At 47.8% G+C, this 18,825-nt stretch overlaps 1 protein-coding gene across 1 annotated transcript; it reads right to left on the bottom strand.

The window, feature by feature from the left end:
* Positions 1-3,453: 3,453 nt before the first annotated feature.
* RPIA (ribose 5-phosphate isomerase A) lies at positions 3,454-17,916 on the bottom strand. Its single transcript, XM_072335156.1, has 9 exons — positions 17,632-17,916; positions 14,693-14,753; positions 12,988-13,043; positions 10,333-10,392; positions 9,503-9,567; positions 9,325-9,393; positions 8,675-8,816; positions 7,531-7,630; positions 3,454-4,720 (listed from the first exon to the last, which is right to left on the bottom strand). The coding sequence occupies exons 1-9, from the start codon at positions 17,815-17,817 to the stop codon at positions 4,623-4,625; spliced, it is 837 nt and encodes a 278-aa protein (XP_072191257.1). The 5' UTR covers positions 17,818-17,916; the 3' UTR covers positions 3,454-4,622.
* Positions 17,917-18,825: the final 909 nt, after the last annotated feature.

Here is an 18,825-nt window from a genome sequence, read left to right on the forward strand (position 1 = left end):
TGAATGTCTCCACTGAATGCATTTCACTTAGGAAAGGCATCATCACTATCCACCTCAGAGCACCTGCAGAATGGGCACTATCACACTGCAGTAGCCAAATGAAAACCAGAAAGTTAATCACATTTCTTTTCCCTCTTTTTCAATGAATACGTAGTCCAGAATTTATTTAACCCAGAAATGTTACACTTCAGTCCCAACAACCCCATGCAAGTGCTACAAGCTTTGGGCTGAGTGGCCCAAGTCACAGGGTGGGTTTGAAATGGAGGCCCTTTGTACCTCTTACCATCTCAGCAGAGAACAATGTTAAATAATGACTTGCTCTCCAATTATAGAAGAATTTTGGTATGCAAGATTTTAGTAAGGAGCTGATAGATTTGGATTCTTTGCTGGGCTGGTCCAATCCTCACTAATCTATACACAAAGTCAAGAAGAGAATGGCAAGATCCTCTCTGAAAAGCTACACTCTATTAAGGATATGAGGTAGGCAAGGCTCTTTCTTCAAGCAAGGAATTAAGGTAGTAAGAAAAACATCACAGTGAACTGTCTGGATTTACAGTGGTGACTTTCAATTTCATTTGTCATTTCCAACCACGTTGTGCTGAAATTAAACTGGATGGTTTATTAGAACCTCGTTAGCAGAAGACTGTGCGCTGTAGCAAGCAAATAACTTACGAGCTACTGAAATTAAGGCCTTGAAAATGTTTTAAGGGGATTTATGTATAATTAGTGATTTTGACCTTTGAGCTTAGTATTTTTTTTAATCAGCCTTGCACTGGAAGAGCACCATGAGGGAATGAGGAGGTTGGTGCTGGTGCACAGAGAAGAGATGACCCCAATTGCAGACACTTTGGCTTTCCGTGATGTTTTTATGCGTGACTGAATTTACGTTCATGTTTCTACTGATACGGCATCAGATTAACTTGGAATTTGGAATGATTAAAGAACATTCCTAACTCAACATCCCAGGTTAAACTGGATATTACCAGCTCCTCCAGACTTACTGTTTTCATCTAGATAAGCAAAGAGGCTTTCCTTGTTTGCAAGATGGCTCTGGCTCTACGGTTAAAGAATATTAACTCTCATTTTACTTTACTAATACTCATTACAGCTCATTTTTCTCACTGGTTATAATGCGCTCATGTTCTCTTTATCACTTGGGTTGGAATCATTTCATTTCATACGTGGAGCAGACATACTCTGTGCTGCCTGCTTAATTATTTCCATTTCCTTCTATGTCAGGTTCCACAGTGCAATAATTATATCAGATCATGAAGCGAGACCTACAGAGACAATAATAAAAACCTGACAGATGGAAACACTTGTTTGATAACATGTAACGAGGTGAATTACTTTATCTAAACTCTTAATTTATTTCTCCTTAGTTAATTCAGCTTAATTAGATAACCTGCTAACCAAAGGTAATTCAGTCGTACCTGAAGCACTTATATCATATCTGTATTGCTGTTCTTTTCTCTTTTCTTTCTTTTTGAATGATATTACTGCTTTATCACCTCTTTTCCTCATTAATTTTACTGCTGTTGTTGATCTTCCTAGAAATGTTTGTTATCTCCAAGGCCGAGCTCATCCATAATTCAGTGTTAATGGCCAGTCAGCTGTGCATTACCCACAGTGCAGAAAGCAATGCCAGGGTTCGCGTGCAAGGATGGATTGCAACCTCTCACAGTGGAATGCATTGGGTAACAGGGAAGGGTGACAGGGAATGCTGTGACATCGCACCCTAAATAGTCACAGCTCCCCTGCCTTGGGCACTGAAAGGACATCTCTTGCCGTTACAAGAGTTGTTACAACGGGCTTCTTGAGGCTGTTCTGGAAAGCGGCTTAAAAAATGGAAGTCAAACCAAAACCAAAGATGTTAAAATCAAACGCAGCAAACACAACTGAAAGGAAAGCAAGGGAAGGGATTGCGTTATGCTACATTGATGTGGCCACACCTCAAGCACTGTGAACAGGTTTGGGGATGCAATATAAGGATATCAAACCACTGGAGAGCATCCAAAGGAGGGCTGTGGAGATGCTGAAGCTCCTAGAAGGTAATGTGTATGAAGAGCAGATGAGACCCCTTGGTTTGTTCTGTCTAAAGAAGAGAAGGCTGAGGGGAGGCCTCAGGACAGCCTACAGGTGAGGTGCTCTCTGGTGACAACAATGGAGAATGGCATGGAGTTGCATCAGGGAAGGGTGGGAAAGGACCTGAAACGCCATCCAACTCCAACTCCCTGTCATTTGCAGTCACATCTCCCACCAGGTCAGGTTGCCCAAAGCCCCACCAGCATCACAGAATGGTCCAGGTTGGAAGGGACCTCAAGGATCATGAAGCTCCAACCCCCCCGTCACAGGCAGGGTGACCAACTTCCACATTTAATACCAGCCCAGGCTGCCCAGGGCCGCATCCAACCAGGCCTCGAACACCTGCAGGGATGGGGCATCCACAGGCTTTTTGGGCAACCTTTTCCATTGCCCTGAGTTGGTGAGAAGGGGATCTGCACCAAAATCTGCACAAAACCTCCAGAACCAGTTCAGACGCCAATCTTTCTCCAGCACTTTTAATTCTAACCCTGTAGTACACTGAAATGCACAGGTAGCCCACAGCCTGAGACCTGCTCGAAGATCCCCCAGCAGAGAAAGCTGTCACAGAAGTACCAGGCTGTGCCACAAGCATCTTAAGCACCCGGAGAAGCTGAAGAATTAGACCTGCTGCGTTCAGGCTTAGATTTAACGAGCCCCTGCTAAGCACAGAGCTGAATGAGATCATATTTGGTTCGAGGCCAGAAAGAAATGGTGCTGTAATGGTTTCATTGGCTTTTTGAGAAGGGGCTGTCTGACTTCAGAGAGTCAACAGCAACACTCCTCCTGCTAATCTCATTTTCAGAAGCGTGCTGTGTGAGAAGAAGCTTCCTCACAAAGTTTTGCTTGATTGCTCTCTGTTTATGTAGGATTACATTAGGAGCCCAAGACTATCAGAAAACAGCCCGTGGCAATCCAGACGGAGTCGTGATTTTGTGAACAGCTTCAGCAGCATCAGATTTGCAAGGAGAGAAACTTCAGCACTTCCAGCAAGTTGTTGGTTGGATGGTGGCCAGTTTGGTCAGTACGAAGAGCTTCACAATTAACAGGATGAATGTGCAGGAAAGGCAAAACATAAAGAAAGGCAAAAATGGTTTCCACACGCAGGTTTCAGACATGCAGATTTAAGACAGGTGCATAGGAAGTGCTGCAACTGACAAGTGATGGTTAGAGAATCTGGTTACTTTAAGATAATGTAGTGTGTTTACCTTAAGGAAAAAGAAATCAAATGCAACAGGATCAGGATGAAGCACCCACATGAGGGGAAAATGCAGACAGAAACTTTTCATGGAGCCAGAGCACAAGTTACTCTCAACAATTATTTTGTGTCGTTCCCAAAACAGTCGCCATAATAATGAAATTACCACCACGCCTGTTATAACAGCTCTTTATTTCGATGTCTGTAACACAAAAAGAGGGCTTGCATTTTGACACTGGAATCATGCAAAGCACCTATACACAGAGAACAGTATATTGAACGAGTGTCTATCTCCTGCTACATATGGTCAATTTAGGCAGGAAGACTCGGTTTTCCTTTGCATTCCACTCTATCCTTCTTCTAATCAACCAGCTGTGAGAGGTGACAATTAACCTTCATTGCAAACCAAACAATTTCTCACTGAACACTGCCCTAAAATGCTCAGATGTGCTTTTGTAAACTTCATCAAGTGCCCAGTTCTGCTCTCATTATACAAGGATGAAATCCTGAACATCTCCAGCTACTGGAACAGACTTTAATCAGAGGTACAGTGCAGTTGTAGGACAGAATTTGGCTCAAAGGATGAACATCTCTTCCACAGAAGCTCCCAGAAGGCCCTTATTCATGTCCCAGACACAGGGATGCAGAGAGCACAATGTCCCTACGCTCAGAGATTTGTCGTGTGCACTGAGGATGAACTAGATGTCCCGAACTATTAAAAAACAGTGGTATAGAAAAATAAAAGGCATAAAATACTGAACCAAAAAGGTTCCAAATAAGGCATCGGTAGGTCCCAACTGGATGCGTGCTCCCATTACGCACATCATCATCCTCCCAACCAGATTGGCTAAGGATGATTTATTAGGATCGTAATATCAATCACGGAGCACTATGAGTGACCAGGAGGGTTCAAGTTCAGCACAAAAAAAAAAAAAAAAAAAAAGGAAAAATGAAACAAAACAAACAAAAAGAACCATAAAAGAATCCCAAAAAGTATTCTTTTATTTCTTTTTTTTTTTTTTTTTTGGTCAATATTCCTTAGAAAAGAAAATAAAAACGTTAAAGCAATTCGTTCTTAACTGATTCGTTAAAAAAAGGACGACATTCTTGTAAAGTAAAAATATATCTCTATATATCTGGAAATAGAACATTTTTTTTTTGTTGTTTTGTTTTTTTTTTAAAAAAAAAAGACATTCGGTATCATATCAGCGGGTTCTGATCAACTCCCCACCCACCTGCTGTGATAACCGCAGCTCGTTAAGGCATAACGTCAGGTTGGCACCGTTACGACAGCTGAATCAAACTGACTGAAGGCAAAGCAGAGCAGGCAGAATTGCCACCATCAGCGAGGCTGCTTCTCCCGCACGCTGACCGAACCGTCCTCCATGCCGAAATACACCACCTCCGCCATGTCGATGAACAGCCCCGTCTCCACCACACCTGGGAACAAGAGTTCATGAGCCAGTTAGCTAATTAAGCCATCCAGAGGGACCTGGGCAGGCTGGAGAAGTGGGCCCACGTTAACCAAATGAGGTTCTGCACTTGGTGCTGCACTTGGGTTGGGGCAATTCCAGGTATTTATACAGACTGGGGGAAGATCTCCTTGAGAGCAGCCCTGCAGAGAAGGATTTGGGGGGCCTGGTGGACAAGAAGATGGATGTGAGCCAGCAGTGTGTGCTTGCAGCCCAGAAGGCCAACTGTGTTCTGGGCTGCATTAAAAAGGGGTGGCCAGCAGGGAGAAGGAAGTGATTGTCCCCATTTACTCAGCTCTTGGGTGGCCCCATCTGCAGTACTACATCAAGGCCTGGGGACAGGAAGGACATGGAACTCTTGGAGCGCATCCAGAGGAGGGCCACTAAGATGATCAGAGGGCTGGAGCACCTCTCCTATGATGAAAGGTTGAGGGAACTGGCCTTGTTTAGCTTGGGAGAGAAGGATCCAGGGAGACCTCATTGTGGACTTCCTGTACATGAAAGGAGCATATCAACAGGAGGGGGAACGACTGTTTGTGCGGGTGGATAGTAACAGGACAAGGGGGAATGGTTTTAAACTGAGACACGGAAGGTTTAGGTTGGATATTAAAAGGAAGATTTTCACCCAGAGGGTGGTGATGCACTGGAACAGGTTGCCCAAGGAGGCTGTGGATGCCCCATCCCTGCAGGCATTCAAGGCCAGGCTGGATGTGGCTCTGGGCAGCCTGGTCTGCTGGTTGGTGACCCTGCCCATAGCAGGGGGTTGAAAGTGTATGATCATTGTGGTTCTTTACAACCCAGGCCATCCCGTGATTCTGTGATTCTATGAATTAGTTCCAGAGCCACCCCAGTGCTGGAATCTTCTGAGAGGTGTCTGACTTGGATGATATTTCATCAGCCACACAGGGAGCATCTGGGAAGTCTTTTCCTCACAGCTGACTGCAGAGGAAACTCTCTCCACAAAGTAAGGAACAATGTTAAGACAAAGCAGATCTGATAGTACTTCTGCAATTTGTGGCCCATTAACAGATGTACTTTTGGTTGAATTTTATTACATAACTACTGTGTGCTCTTAACCTCATAGTGGTCACTGAGTCACAGTCAGATCCTGCAACCACCCAGGCTAACAGCTTCGAAACCAAGCAGATGGAAGACATGATCCAGCCACATGGGTTTGTATGAAACCTCCAGGGCTGCAGAAAAGCCCACGAGAAGTTAATCACATTAAGAGGAGTTAAGGGCAAGATGGGTTTGAAGCCAAAGACCAAAGAAGAGAGAAAACAAAAAAAGAAGAGCATCAAAGTTTTGCTCATGCAGTTGGTCTTTCCTTACACAGAGGAAAAAAAACAGCCTGGGGATGTCATTACCTCTGTTTTGAGGCACATTAAATCCTCATACAACTCTAATGCTGGCAGTTCACAGTGATGCACAGCTCTGCAGCACTCAGAGTCCTTTCAGGTGGCTGCTTGCTAACACACGTGGCTTGGCACAGCTTGCCAAGGCCCCCAGAGGCAGAGGCCACCAGCACTCAGAGCCAAGTACGCTGGGCAAGCCCTCATTTCACCAACAACTCCTGCTGCAATCCAGGACCTGTATGTAAGCACTCATTGGTTGGTAAGCACACATATTGGTTGCTTGCACAGCCAAACCCCAAATCCAATTCCTACCAGATGAACACAGTCCAAGAAGGCTGAAAAAAAGAAGTGTACAAAGCGCACAGAGTCCTCCTACCATCACTATATCCAGGCTTTAACAATTATGCTCTTCCACTTCTGGATAGGGAAGATGCTCTTTTCCTCTTAGCAGGCTCATTTCTGAGCTCATGGTTAAACTATGGTGTGCTGAAACCACCTCCAACCTGTCTATTTCCCTTTCATCCCTCTTGGCTGAGGGATACAAGGAGCCCATGAAAAAGATGCTGTGTTTTGTTTCTGCGGAACCAACCATTGTTTCTCTTGTGCACATAAAGAGCTCTAATAAAACACGTTTGTATAGCCATAGACTACAACTGCATTAGGGTACAGAGCACTGCACCAGGGACAGCCCAGACTAGCAGCACCCACCAGTCTATTTACATCAGACACTGGCTTGTTTAGATCAGCTCTTGCCAAAGGTCTTAACCTGCCATCTACTGTCGGTTGTGAGCAAGTGCCAGGTAATTCAGACTGCAAAGACATTAGGACAAGCCAAGGAAGAGGTAACATACCAGCAGTTTGCTCCTAGATCCAGGGAAAAGGAAATGGGTGTGTTTTCAGCAAATCAGCCTTCTAATAAGCATTGAGGGAAGCAAAGCTTACAAACAGAAGCAGCTTGAAGTAACCAGGGACACTTCACTCAGCCGAAACCCATGGATTCTGCCTGATGTATTCTAATCATGGTGCTACTTTGTGCAGGCATGGAGGTTTGTGCTACAGGATCCCAACCTGTTTCAATGTGCTCTGGTAAGACACAAAGAGCAGTGAAGCCAATGGTAGCTCTGCTGTGCACAGACAGCTACCTGGGATTAACTCAAAATACATAAGATGCACTCAAAAGCCAACCGGATTCAAGAGCAGATTTTCATCAAAATATCCAGCCAAGATATCTGGATGGGGCTGAGCAAGCTTTTGTGTGTTGCTCTAATGAAGTCTCATCACCCTTGGGCAGACCTTAACGATCCAGAAACAGCTTTGGTCTGGACAGCAGGTCTCATGCTTGTAGCCAAGCTCCCAGGGTCAGGGATTTGTAGTACAGACCAAGTCTTAGCCAGTTTTTGGTGTTTAACATCACAGACATTACCTGGTATCATTTTTATGGCAGTATTCACTTCGCTCCACTCGTGAACCTTGTCAAACTTCCAGTCCAGGATGAAGTTCCCATTGTCTGTCACCACGGGGCCCTGGGAAGCAAATCTATATGTCAGCACCACAAGATCCTGTTGTACCAAGCACAGCCTTACAACAGAAGCCCTCCCTGCTGCAACAGTGTAGAGAAGGTCATCGTTTGAGTAAATAAGGGCATAGTCCACTGCCCCATACAAACAGTAACCCTGTAAGTCAAACCACTGCCCAAGGCAGCTGTGCCTTCCTCATTCTTCTGCCTACAGTTCACAGATAATCACAGAAAAGCTGAAAAAATTGATATGATCCCATCACTGGGATAGAGGATCCTTTTCACAAGAGCAGAACTAGAGGAATTGCATGCCATAGGGAGGTATTGGAGCTGAAGGACTGACGGCCTTTGGTGTCTCAGATGTGCCCAGCACTCTCTCAAGCCCCAAAGTTGGGTCCTTTCAATGAGACAGCTCAGGCTGAGAATAAGGCGTTTCAGCAACTCTGAGCAGGGTTTGTAACCCACACATGGCAGGAAAGACCAGGGGATAAGACCACAGAATGAGACAGAATCCTCCAAGGACACAGCTCATGCTGGAGCATTGGGATCTGCATTCCCCAAGCAAGGCTGGTCTTGAGTTCATGGGAGACAACTGGCTTTCTCTTCTCAGGCTTCTATATATACCTCCTCAACCTCTTGGGCCAGGGGATTAAACATATTAAAAGTGTTAGCTCCAGCTGTAACTGGAAACAGTCCTCCTTTGCCATATGATATGCATTGGTCAAGCCCCACTGTTCAAGCCAGGATAGGACAGTGGAGACATAGCAGGTTCAGTTTTTAGTCCACTCTTGCTCTGTGTGGCATGCAGTAGATTGTTTGTGGCCAAGGAGAGACACAGAGCAGCCCTCAGACATAGAACAGCCACCCCTCTTCTCACTGTTCAGAGCTGCTTGATCTGGGAGACTTAAGACTTAGACAAGCAACCCCAACTTCTAAACACACGCAGTTCATTAAGTACAATTAAAGGAACCAGATTCAACCAGATGGAAGATCTTCCTCTTGGCTACACTCAGGTGGCTCTGTTGGGCACGGAGGGATGAGGGACACTTACTGCTTTGCTAACAGCCATCCGCAGCTCTGCAGCACCTCCAAAGTTTTTGGTCAGGGCTCTGGTGACAGGAACATAAGCCATGGGGATGACTTCAATAGGGATTCCCTTCTTCCACTGCTCCCCGAGGCTCTCTGATTTTTTCCTGAGGTTTGAGGAGGGATCAGTGTCAGACATTACATCATCACCACCATTAACAGTGCACTTATCACCACATTCTTTCTTGCAGACCGCTCGGATATAAGGCCCTGGAGGGCATGGCAATCAGTTTGCATGTGCATTCATGTAGGAACAATCAGTTTAGCGCACGAAGCTCTGCTCATACGCCCTGTTTTGACACATTTTGGACAAGCAGAATGGAAGTTTTCAACAGCCCTGAGGCTGCATGCTCAGAAGGGTGAATTTATTCCACGCTGACAATCACTGTGCTCAGTAAAAGCAGAGCAGCCTTTTCCCAACAAGCTCTGCTGACTTCTAAGCAGGCCTGCTGAGATGAAAATTAAGGAGGAAAAAAAAGCCAAATTCAATTGCTGAAGCACTGGGAGTTAAGCTCATTTCCACCTATTCTTGCTCCCCTGACACACTAGAAGGATTGTAGCAGCCTAACACAGGGCCATCCAAATACTTCCACACAACCAATAGTAATATTTTACCTGTAATCAGCAATAACGATGAAGCATTTTGCATATCCTGCAACTATCTTCTCTTGCGTCAAGCAACCACTGCAAGAGAAGAAAAAACAACCAATAAAACATCAGCCCGTTCCTCAGTGCAGCTCAGAGGACACCCAGCACCTGTGCCACGTACAGACACACAGACAACAAGGCTTACCCGCCTCCTTTGATAAGGTTAAGATCAGAGTCCACCTCATCCGCTCCATCAATGGCAACATCAAGCTGTAGGAAGACAAGAAATGCAGTGTGAAAACCTCACCCGGTTCACTGGAGCTTATGCCAGCCCAACCAGAGATGAGTGTCTGGTCAGTCACCCAAGGAGACCAGCCCCAGCTCAACCACAAGCATGCAAAAGAAACAAAACAAAACCAACTGTTGGCCTGCAAGGCAAGTCTCATCAGCCTCCAGTCTTCTCAGCTAAGTATCAGCATGACAGCTGGGGTTTCCTGGCAAAAATGTTTGCGACAACACTTCAGCAATGCAACATCCCCTGCCAGCAAGCCTCAGGCTGGAAGAGGAGGCCACCAGCTTAGCATCCTACTTGTCATCTTAAGGGACCATTCAGAGATGAGCACTGCCCTTGTTGACCACCTCCTGCGATCAGCAGTTGGTATTTTAGAGCATCTGCAGCCTCACCTCAAGTACTGTGTGCAGTTTGGGGCACCACAGTCTAAGAAAGACATGAATACTAGAGAGCCTCCAAAGGAAGTCTATGATGGTGGTGAAGGCTCTGGAGGGCAAGAGATGTGAGGAGTAGCAGCGGTCCCTTGGTTTGTTCAGGCTAAAGAAGAGGAGGCTGAGGGGAGGCCTCAGGACAGCCTACAGCTCCTCACAAGGAGCAGAGGGGCAGCACTTAACTGGGAGAACGGCATGGAGCTGCATCAGGAGAGGGGAGAGGCTGGGTGTTAGGACAGATGAGCCTCGAGCTTTATGAAGGACTGGGTTAGAGGGAGGTCAGTAAGGTCTCAGTCCTGCAGTCCCACTTACCTCTGGATGTCGGTCCAGGTCACTTAGTGTTAAGCCGTTCTGCAGGATCAGCTGACGGGCCTGTGCACCAAGAACACAGCAAACACTATTTACCAGCAGCAGGAAAGGAAATCAGACTTGTCATGTCGTTCTCCTCGTTGCCGCATGGATGGGGGCTGCAGTGCTGCATCCTGAGCTCGCTGAGAAGCTGCAATCAGCAGCAGAAATGTATGGCATGGAGGAAATGATGCTTCCAGAACAGAATTTTTTTCATCAAAATAATGCTGATTTGAACTGAAATGCTTAGATGGTGCAAAGGGATGGGGCTGCATCCAGGTCTCTCCATACTGAACATGGGGCTATCAGCCTGGTGGGAGACACCTGTACTTAAGCATGAAGGCAGGTATGGGATCCTTGAGTCCCTTCTGAATTCCTTTGGCTGAAAAACGGGAGCAGGAAAACGAAATATTGACATCATAAAGGGACTAACAATGAAAGTGTTTTTCATAATGAAAAGAAACAAACAACAGAAAGGCAAAAAAGAAAAGCATAACTCAGAAAACGTGTGGGAACATCTCCTGAAACAGCTCTTTGGTGGCTGTGAGTTTCCCTCTTGTGGCAACAGAACACGAAGCACCTGGAGTTACGCTCCCTTTGGTCCATTCACTGGCTTCTTAAATGGAAGTTCAAGCTTACAGAAGCTGAATTGAGTTAAATTTTACACCTTACAAACCATTGCCTGAATTACACCTTGCCCGAAGCTCTTCTCGAGGCTGAACTTTGGCTATTCAGAAAAACGTGTGTCACAGCCTAGAATTCATCTCAGGTTTTACCTGCTAACAAAGTGCACCAGCTACACGTATTGGCATCCTGGAAGCAATTACAAGAATTAGCCAGGAGTAGCCCCAGCAGTGAGATACAACCCCAATCTTTTACATTACAGTGGCACTCCTTAGCATGCAGTTTTAAAACCCAAGAGCTGTGGGCTCTAGATCAGACTATGCACTGGGCTTGCCCCGTAAGAGCTCACAAAATAGAAATGACTGCCGTCAGTGGGTTTGCATTCACAATACGGTGTTCATGTATGAAGATTTCAGAGATCTGGGAACTGAAAGCATTGAGAAACGCCGTGCTGTACATGCAGGCTGGACCCTCAACAGGCTCAGAGTCAGTAGTGTGGAAACGAGGTGGCTACCTTCAGGCTCTCTGCTTGCAAGGTGATGAGAGCAGACTGGCAGGAATCAAAAGCAGAGCTCCCGCAGTAGGGGACAAAGCAGCAGAAACTGCACAGCGCTGGCCTACCCACAGACGACCAGGTTAACCTCATTGCCCAGCACTGGGAATCCAATACAGTCCAAAGCACCACATTAGCTGGCTAGAAGGGTGGGTCCTTTTGGGATTAGGTGACAGGTCATTGCCAATAGCGGCTTCGCTCCGTGCTCTTGACAGGCATCCAGGTGAAAAGAAGAAACAACGCAAAAGCCAAGGGATGGGTACTTACCCTGACACTAGCTTTAGTGATGGTGATGGAATAACCCAACCTTACAACAGGGAAGGGAGAAGAATAAAAGCCCACTGAAAGCAATTCTTCCTTGCCAGTGACCTCAGGCAGCCATTTACACCTGTACATAGCGAAAATAAGATGCTGTTTTGCTGACTTGGGAATGCTTTACTCCTAATTGGTAGAGGTTGGACTACATGATCTCAGTGGCCTTTTATAACCCTAAAGATTCTATGAGGTCTAAGAGGCTGCATAAGATATGAATCAGTCCCATGCTGGGGGGATTTGTGCTCATGCAGGTGGAAGACCTACCTCTACCCTTTACCACCAACCCTGTTGTTTCACTGGTAAGAAATTCTGATGTTACACGAACACTTCAAGGCAAGGCAGACTCCAGCCCACACCTGCCGTGAGATCTTTATCAATATTTTCTGTAAGACCTAACAACTGAACTCAAAGGAACTTTCCAAGGTTCAAATGGTACATGACATCCCCAGGTGGGGATTGCTTTAGATTGAAGAGAGACTGCCACTGCAGTGCATGTATGAAACAGAAGTAAGGATAAGCCCTCCAGGGTACAAAGGTACAGCCCCAGAATCTATACCAGGACCAAGAAATGGATTAATACCCAATTGACCAACTGGGGGACTGTCATCTAGCCTTGAAAACCTTGCAGGTGGTCTCTGTCCCCCCCCCCAGCTGGTGACATCACCTCTCCCTGCCCTAAGGGAACAAGGTGCACAGCTGCTTATCAGCAGCACATTTCCACCTCAGGGAAATGTGGCAGAGAGAGCAAAGCCATTTGCCTGAAGGCATGGAAACAGCTCAAAAGCTTTCTAAGCAGCTCTACATTTTATCACCAAGAGCCACGTTCTCCCTCTTCCCCACCACCTTTCTCAACTAGTTTAGTAAGAGCTGATCTGTGCAACAGTGCACTGTGAAGGAAAAATTAAGCTGATGTTTCTTCTGCAATGTTTTGCAAAACCCAGCTGATGCACTCAAGTCAAGCTCCTCTTGAAAACACAAAAGCCCGCACCAAGATTTGTACAGCTTTCAGGGCCTGATACGGAATCAAAGGAGATTTTTGCATTATGTGCTTGGTTCACCACTGTGAAAGGAACGACCACGTATGTGAGCACCTGGACTGGAACAAAACCAAGGAGGAAGGAGCTTACCTGGAAAGATGTAGGGATGCAGACAATTGTCAGGTTCTCTTGTTTAACCCGCTCAGCTGTAGGAAGAAAGCAGAAGATTAGGTTTGTTCACTGCAGAATAAAAATCAAACCAGCTTTCTCTTTAAGAAATCTCACTTCAGAACAGCCCCTCTGAATCACTGCAATTACTTGCTTGGCTTGCAAATAACTCAGTCACGCTCAAAGCGCAAACAGGTGCCACCCTGCAGAGCTAAGGCTCCCCTTTCACAGATATGTTTGAACACCCATCTAAACTCAGCCCCTGACACGCAGCCATTAACCTCTGTGTCTCCAGCAACAGAGCAAGGGTTGTGCTTCGTCAGCAAAACATCACCTGGGAACTCAGCCCCACTCCCACTTGCGCTCCATTAGACAGGTTTCGCTGTGCTCCTTGTGCACAGAGCTGCAGCAGCTGCCTGAGAGGTTTTCTGGCTTGTTGCCTTGGGGACATCATGTCCACTTCTTATGAAACGTTTAAATATATAGCAGGCAAATGGCTAATAAAATATTGCGCTAAATGGGAGGAAATCTTTCCTCCCTCAGGTTAACCTCAAATGACTAAAATCTATTACTAAGATACAATTATGGGCAAAATGTTATTTTAGCAAATATAATACTTAGGAATGAGCCAAGAGCCTGAGAGTCACCAACAGAGCAAAGAGGTGGGCTGTAAACTTCAAGGCAACCCCACTGCCAGGGTTAAAAAGCAATACACAGGGCCTTGTGCTGTGGGAACTCTGATCTCAGTAGACTCAGAAACTTGCATTTGTTTAGAGATGGATCCAGTGTTGAAGTGGGGAACGGCTGTAACACTGAGCCAAACCCAGACAGCTGAATGACAGCTCTCAAGCCACCTCCCAGACAAATCTGTGCGTGGGGTGATGTGGGTGCAAGCAAGCAGGTCCCACCCTGATCCCATGTTTCCTTTGCTCAGCTCGAAGCCCTGCTATGAGCCAGCTCTGCCCAAGGAGCTGGGGTCGTGCAGGCAGGATGCTCTGAGCTCCGCTTCTAAACAGGAGCCCCAAGGCTAAAAAGAAACTTTAGACTTGAATACCCTCTGTAATGAGGCATGATGATAATTATCTTCACATTCCCTTTGCAAAATTGCATTTACCTCTCTTGAATATTTTGCAAAGAGGCTGGAATGTTCTGAATGACACCCTTGAGCTAACTAGCCCCTAAGGGCCAGCAGATCAACCTAGCTGTAGGGTATAAAAAAAGACACAGCAAGATTTCAGTCCTTGTTCTGCTTACGCCTCAGCAGGACCCTCAGTGTGAATATCGTGGATGTAAGCAAGCAGCATGAGCTGCATACAAATGGGTTAACAGAAACAGAGCAGCTGCATGGCCCAAAGCCACAAAGCAAGTCGAGACATGGCAGAGCTGGAATGAAGCGGAAGGTTTTTAGCTCCAATTTGCAGTGGGTGCCAGTAAAGTTCATTCCCTGGCCCTCCAGGGAGAACAGGTGGCAAAACTCAGCCCTGCCAAGCAAAGTCAAAGAAACCATCCCCTGCTCAGGTCTCCACGTGCAATCAATTTGCAGCACGAACCTTCAGCTTCAAGGACAAAGCAGTGGATGAATACCCCTAAAGCATGAGCTCCCAGTCCTGATCATTTAGGGCTGGTTTTCAATTAGCTGGGGGGGCAGCTGGACAACAGGACTTCCTGCAGCAGAGGAGCATCCTACCTAATCGATGCACTGCGTGGACAATCGTAGAACCACTCCCGATGCCAAGGACTTGGTTGTTCTGCAAATCAAAGGGAGACAGAACAGAGCTGTTAACAAGGCCTCTTCTGCTTTTCCCAACAGACTCTGGATTCTGGATACATGCAAAGGGGACAAAGTGCGTTAGCACGCTTCAGACACAGAAAGGAACTCCCTCCAGCATGGCAGGGCTGCTGTTTGGTCTAGGAGAGGGTGACTGTGAGATTTTAAGCAACTCACCCACTCCTTAGAGGACACGTAGGCACTAAGCATCATTGTGCTCTGGCTCTTGAGGCGTTCAGTGCATGCTCACTGCTGGTTACTGGCAGCCTCAGCAGCAGTACATCAGTGTTTGAATTCCAACTAATCCTTGAGGGACTGTGATAAGGTCAGTAAAAAGAAAGCGGGGCTTTTCCTCCCCCCACAAAAATCCAGTGCAGAGGAAGAAGCCTGAGAACCACTTCCACAACTCCCACATCACCACGCTTGCACAGGAACTGGCAGCTCAGCCTCTGAGTGCTGTGAGCCAGCAGCAACTTTGAAACAAGCCCCAGCCCTGGCACAGGACAAGCCTTTTCCTTTTGAAAGCGGGCGATAGGAAACCATCAGCTCTGCTGCACAATGATAGGCAACACAGCACTCCACCCAGAATGCTCCTGCTGGAAAGCCAAGAGCTCCACACAACCCACAGAGGAAAAAAAGCTGAAACAACTTCAAGATAACATCTCCCATAGAAGCCACATAGTAATAATGCCGGGCTGCTGCCAACGGTATTGTTAGTAAACAGTACGGATTCAAAGAGGAGAGCAGCGGTTCCTAGAGGATTATGAACACCAAGCTCTAGAAGCACGTAAACTGGCTGCAAGAGAGTCCAGCGACACTTGAAAGATTGGGTGAGCCTGGCAGCGTGTGCTGGAGAGGATCACAGCTCAGCCCTGGGCTTTCTCTGCTTCTGGTCTGGCTTACAGATCACCGTGGCCTCATCCACAACACAGACGTGCTTCTAAAGCATGCCACAGGGTGCAAGGATTTATTACCTCCCAAGAGGATGCTCTATGTAAGTCTGCGGTTATTATCCTCTCAGCCTCCCATCCAGGCAGAGCTACCTGCCGCCTCTTGTACGCTCGTTTTCAGTGTAATTGCCCCTTCTTTGGATGGGATCCAAAGCTGAAATTGACTTAAGGAGGCACAATATCACGATGGAGACTTCAGATGCTCAATTTCAACCCAGCTGGAGTTGCAGGCACAGAGTTGCTGAGCGTCATTTCTCGGACGTTAAGCAGCTTAGGAACCATCCTCTATGTGCAACAAGTTGTGGACAGTGCCACAGCTACAGCATTTTAATCAACTGAAATGTTCTTGGGCCATGAGCCTGCCTGGAAAGGTGGGGCTCAAAGCATTGCAGTCCCCCAGGATTAATGATTTCCCTCACTTCTGCACATTGAAAGCTTAGAAGGAAAACAAAGCAGTTCTCAGAAACACACAACAGCTCCAGCCCTTCCTAACCACAGTGACTCTGCAAAAGGGGAAAGCCACGGGTCACAACCGTATGCTTGCAGCACTACTATGGGAGAAACCACACAGCACCCAGCGTTTCTGGGTTTCACCTGCCAAAGCCAAGCACAGCAGCTGCAAGGGGAGAGGAACAAGGCTTGTTTTGGCCATGTATGAGGCAGTTTGGACTCCTTGCCGTCAACTCCAAGGGCTGGGACAGCTTCTTGAGTGTCTTAAAGGGACAGTGAGAGCCTCATTTTCCTCCTAGTCCACTGTGGCAGTCATACTTTAATTTAAAAGAAGGAGAGACAAAAAGCTCCCCTTTGCTAATCCCCCCAAGTTCCTCATAAGTTCTGCCATGGGCTGCCCAAGGAGCTGCAGTTTGGGATGGGTGCAAGCAAGGATAACAGCCCCAATGCCAGAGTCGAGCAGGAGAGACTTGTCCTCCACAACCCAGCAGCACCTTCCACATGGAGTCTGCAGCAGAGTTTTTGAAGCCAGCATTTCCGAAGATTGCACAGCTCCTTCTGCTAACAGTGATAGCAACGGCCACGCAAAGAGCTGTTGCAAAAAGCAGCTGCACCCTCCCGATAGAAGCTGAAGAGGAGGCAGATTTTTTTTGCAATAGCTGTTCCGTGGGGACTCCAAACTTGCTTCTCCACCATTGCTTCATACCAACTCACACAGCAAACATTGCACTGCTGCTTCCAGTGCTGCCTACTGAATCGTTAACAAAACCAACCCAGACTCAGGAGTCGCATTTTGCTGCAAAACCCAAAGTGTCCAACTCCAAGGTTCACTTTCAGCCTGGAGCTGATGCACACCAGGCTGCTTTGGAGGAGGAAGGAAAGGCTGTAAAATAAGTGAAACATTTATGGCAACTGGGTCTGGGGGCAGCAAGAAGGAAAAAGGTTTTCTCCCCTAAATGCTCACATCGGGCTCCTTGGCAATGCAAAGGTTTTCTCCCCTAAATGCTCACATCGGGCTCCTTGGCAATGCAAAGGTTTTCTCCCCTAAATGCTCACATCGGGCTCCTTGGCAATGCAAAGGTTTTCTCCCCTAAATGCTCACATCGGGCTCCTTGGCAATGCCTCGATGCCCTTTCATCAGTGCTCTTGCAACACGGCTTGCACAGCAAACACTGATAAACCACCGCTCAGCTTTAACCATTGACCCTCCATCAGCCTGCGCAGCTCCAGCCCTACCTGAGCACGGAGGGGACGATTACAGCCCGGCAGAGGACGGGGAGCACCCCCATCCAGGGCTCGGAGCACCCTAAACTTTGGGACAGGCGCTTTAACCCGAGCTTTCCCCCCAGCCCGGCTCGCAGCGATCTGCACGGGGAAAGTTAAGAGGCGCGGGACGTGACTCCCAACTCGTGCTGCCCCGCAGGGAGGGCAGGGGATGAGAAGCCCCGGGTGCCTCACCTGGACGTGCTTGTCCACCGCCGCGCAGGCTGCCAGCCTCTTGGCCTCCTCAGCCATGGTGCCGCCGGGCCGCCCGCGGCTGAAGGCTCTCCGCCCGCCGGCCCTGGCCCTGGCCCTGCCCCTCCCCGGCGGCCGGGCAGCCAGGGGCGTGCTGCGGAGCGGGCCGAGCCGGACGGGGAGCCGCATGCCGCCGCGGCCCGCCCCCGGGGGGCTCTCCCGTACGGGCTGCAGGCCTGGGCCGAGCCGGCTCCCTTCCTACTCCTCCTCCTCCTCCTCCTCGCCGTCCTCCTCCTCCTTCGGGAGGCTGGGACTTGTAGTGCGGTGAGCCGCGAACTACAGCTCCCACAATGCATGACAGAACGCGGCGCGGCGTCCGTAGCGAGGGATGGTTGGAGCTCTCCTGTAGGGCGCACGGAAGTGTTTCCCCTGAGCCCCCAGCGCCACAAGGAGCTGGAGACGTTGGAGAGGATCCAGAGCAGAGCATGAGGATGGAGTGCCTCTGCTATGGAGACAGGCTGGGGGTGCTGGTGAGAGTTCAGTGTGACCTTGCAGTGCCTAAAGGGCACACCCTGCAAGGGAGAGATGTTGGAAGGGAGCTTAAAAGCCATGCAGTCCAACCCGTCTGCAATGAACGGGGACATCCACAGCTCCATCAGGTGCTCAGAGCCCCGTCCAGCCTGAACTTGAGTGTCTCCAGGGATCAGCACCTCTCTGTGCAACCTGTGCCAGTGCATCACCATCCTTATCACTAAAAACCCTATGCAGTTACCAAGCAGAAGACACAAGGCACTATAAAACCTGATGGAAGCCTCATTTCAGGGAGCACATAACCTCCCCGTTTTCAAACCTGGCAGCCGAGTTAAGACAGGCATCTCAGGAAAGAAAAAACCCCTTCTCTATGCTGCAATCGAAACGGAGGCTGATGGGAGCTGCAGGTACAAGGTCAGAGCACATCGAGCAGGGAACGATCCTATTTGCACAACACAAAAGCTGCTGTTGACTTTTAAAACAAATTCTATGCGTGACTGACTTGTTTTGTTGCCAACCTCTCCAATTCTGCCCCGATTTTTAACGGTCCTAGAAACATTTCCTTTTGTTTTCCCTGGGCAGGCACAGCAGACTTTGAACAATGGGGTGTTCTTTCAACAAAGACTCTATTATCATTAGCCAGGCTTATCTGGGTGAGTTAAGGCC

Source organism: Excalfactoria chinensis, chromosome 4, assembly GCF_039878825.1.
Source record: "Excalfactoria chinensis isolate bCotChi1 chromosome 4, bCotChi1.hap2, whole genome shotgun sequence".
Classification (NCBI taxonomy): Eukaryota; Metazoa; Chordata; class Aves; order Galliformes; family Phasianidae; genus Excalfactoria; species Excalfactoria chinensis.

Coding starts and splice junctions, on each gene's coding strand:
- RPIA (XM_072335156.1), bottom strand. CDS start 17,817: ATGCGGCTCCCCGTCCGGCTCGGCCCGCTCCGCAGCACGCCCCTGGCT. Junction 9,568..10,332: donor ACCTGGACCGACATCCAGAG/GTAAGTGGGACT, acceptor GTCTTCCTACAG/CTTGATGTTGCCATTGATGG. Junction 4,721..7,530: donor TGCCATAAAAATGATACCAG/GTAATGTCTGTG, acceptor TCTTGTTCCCAG/GTGTGGTGGAGACGGGGCTG.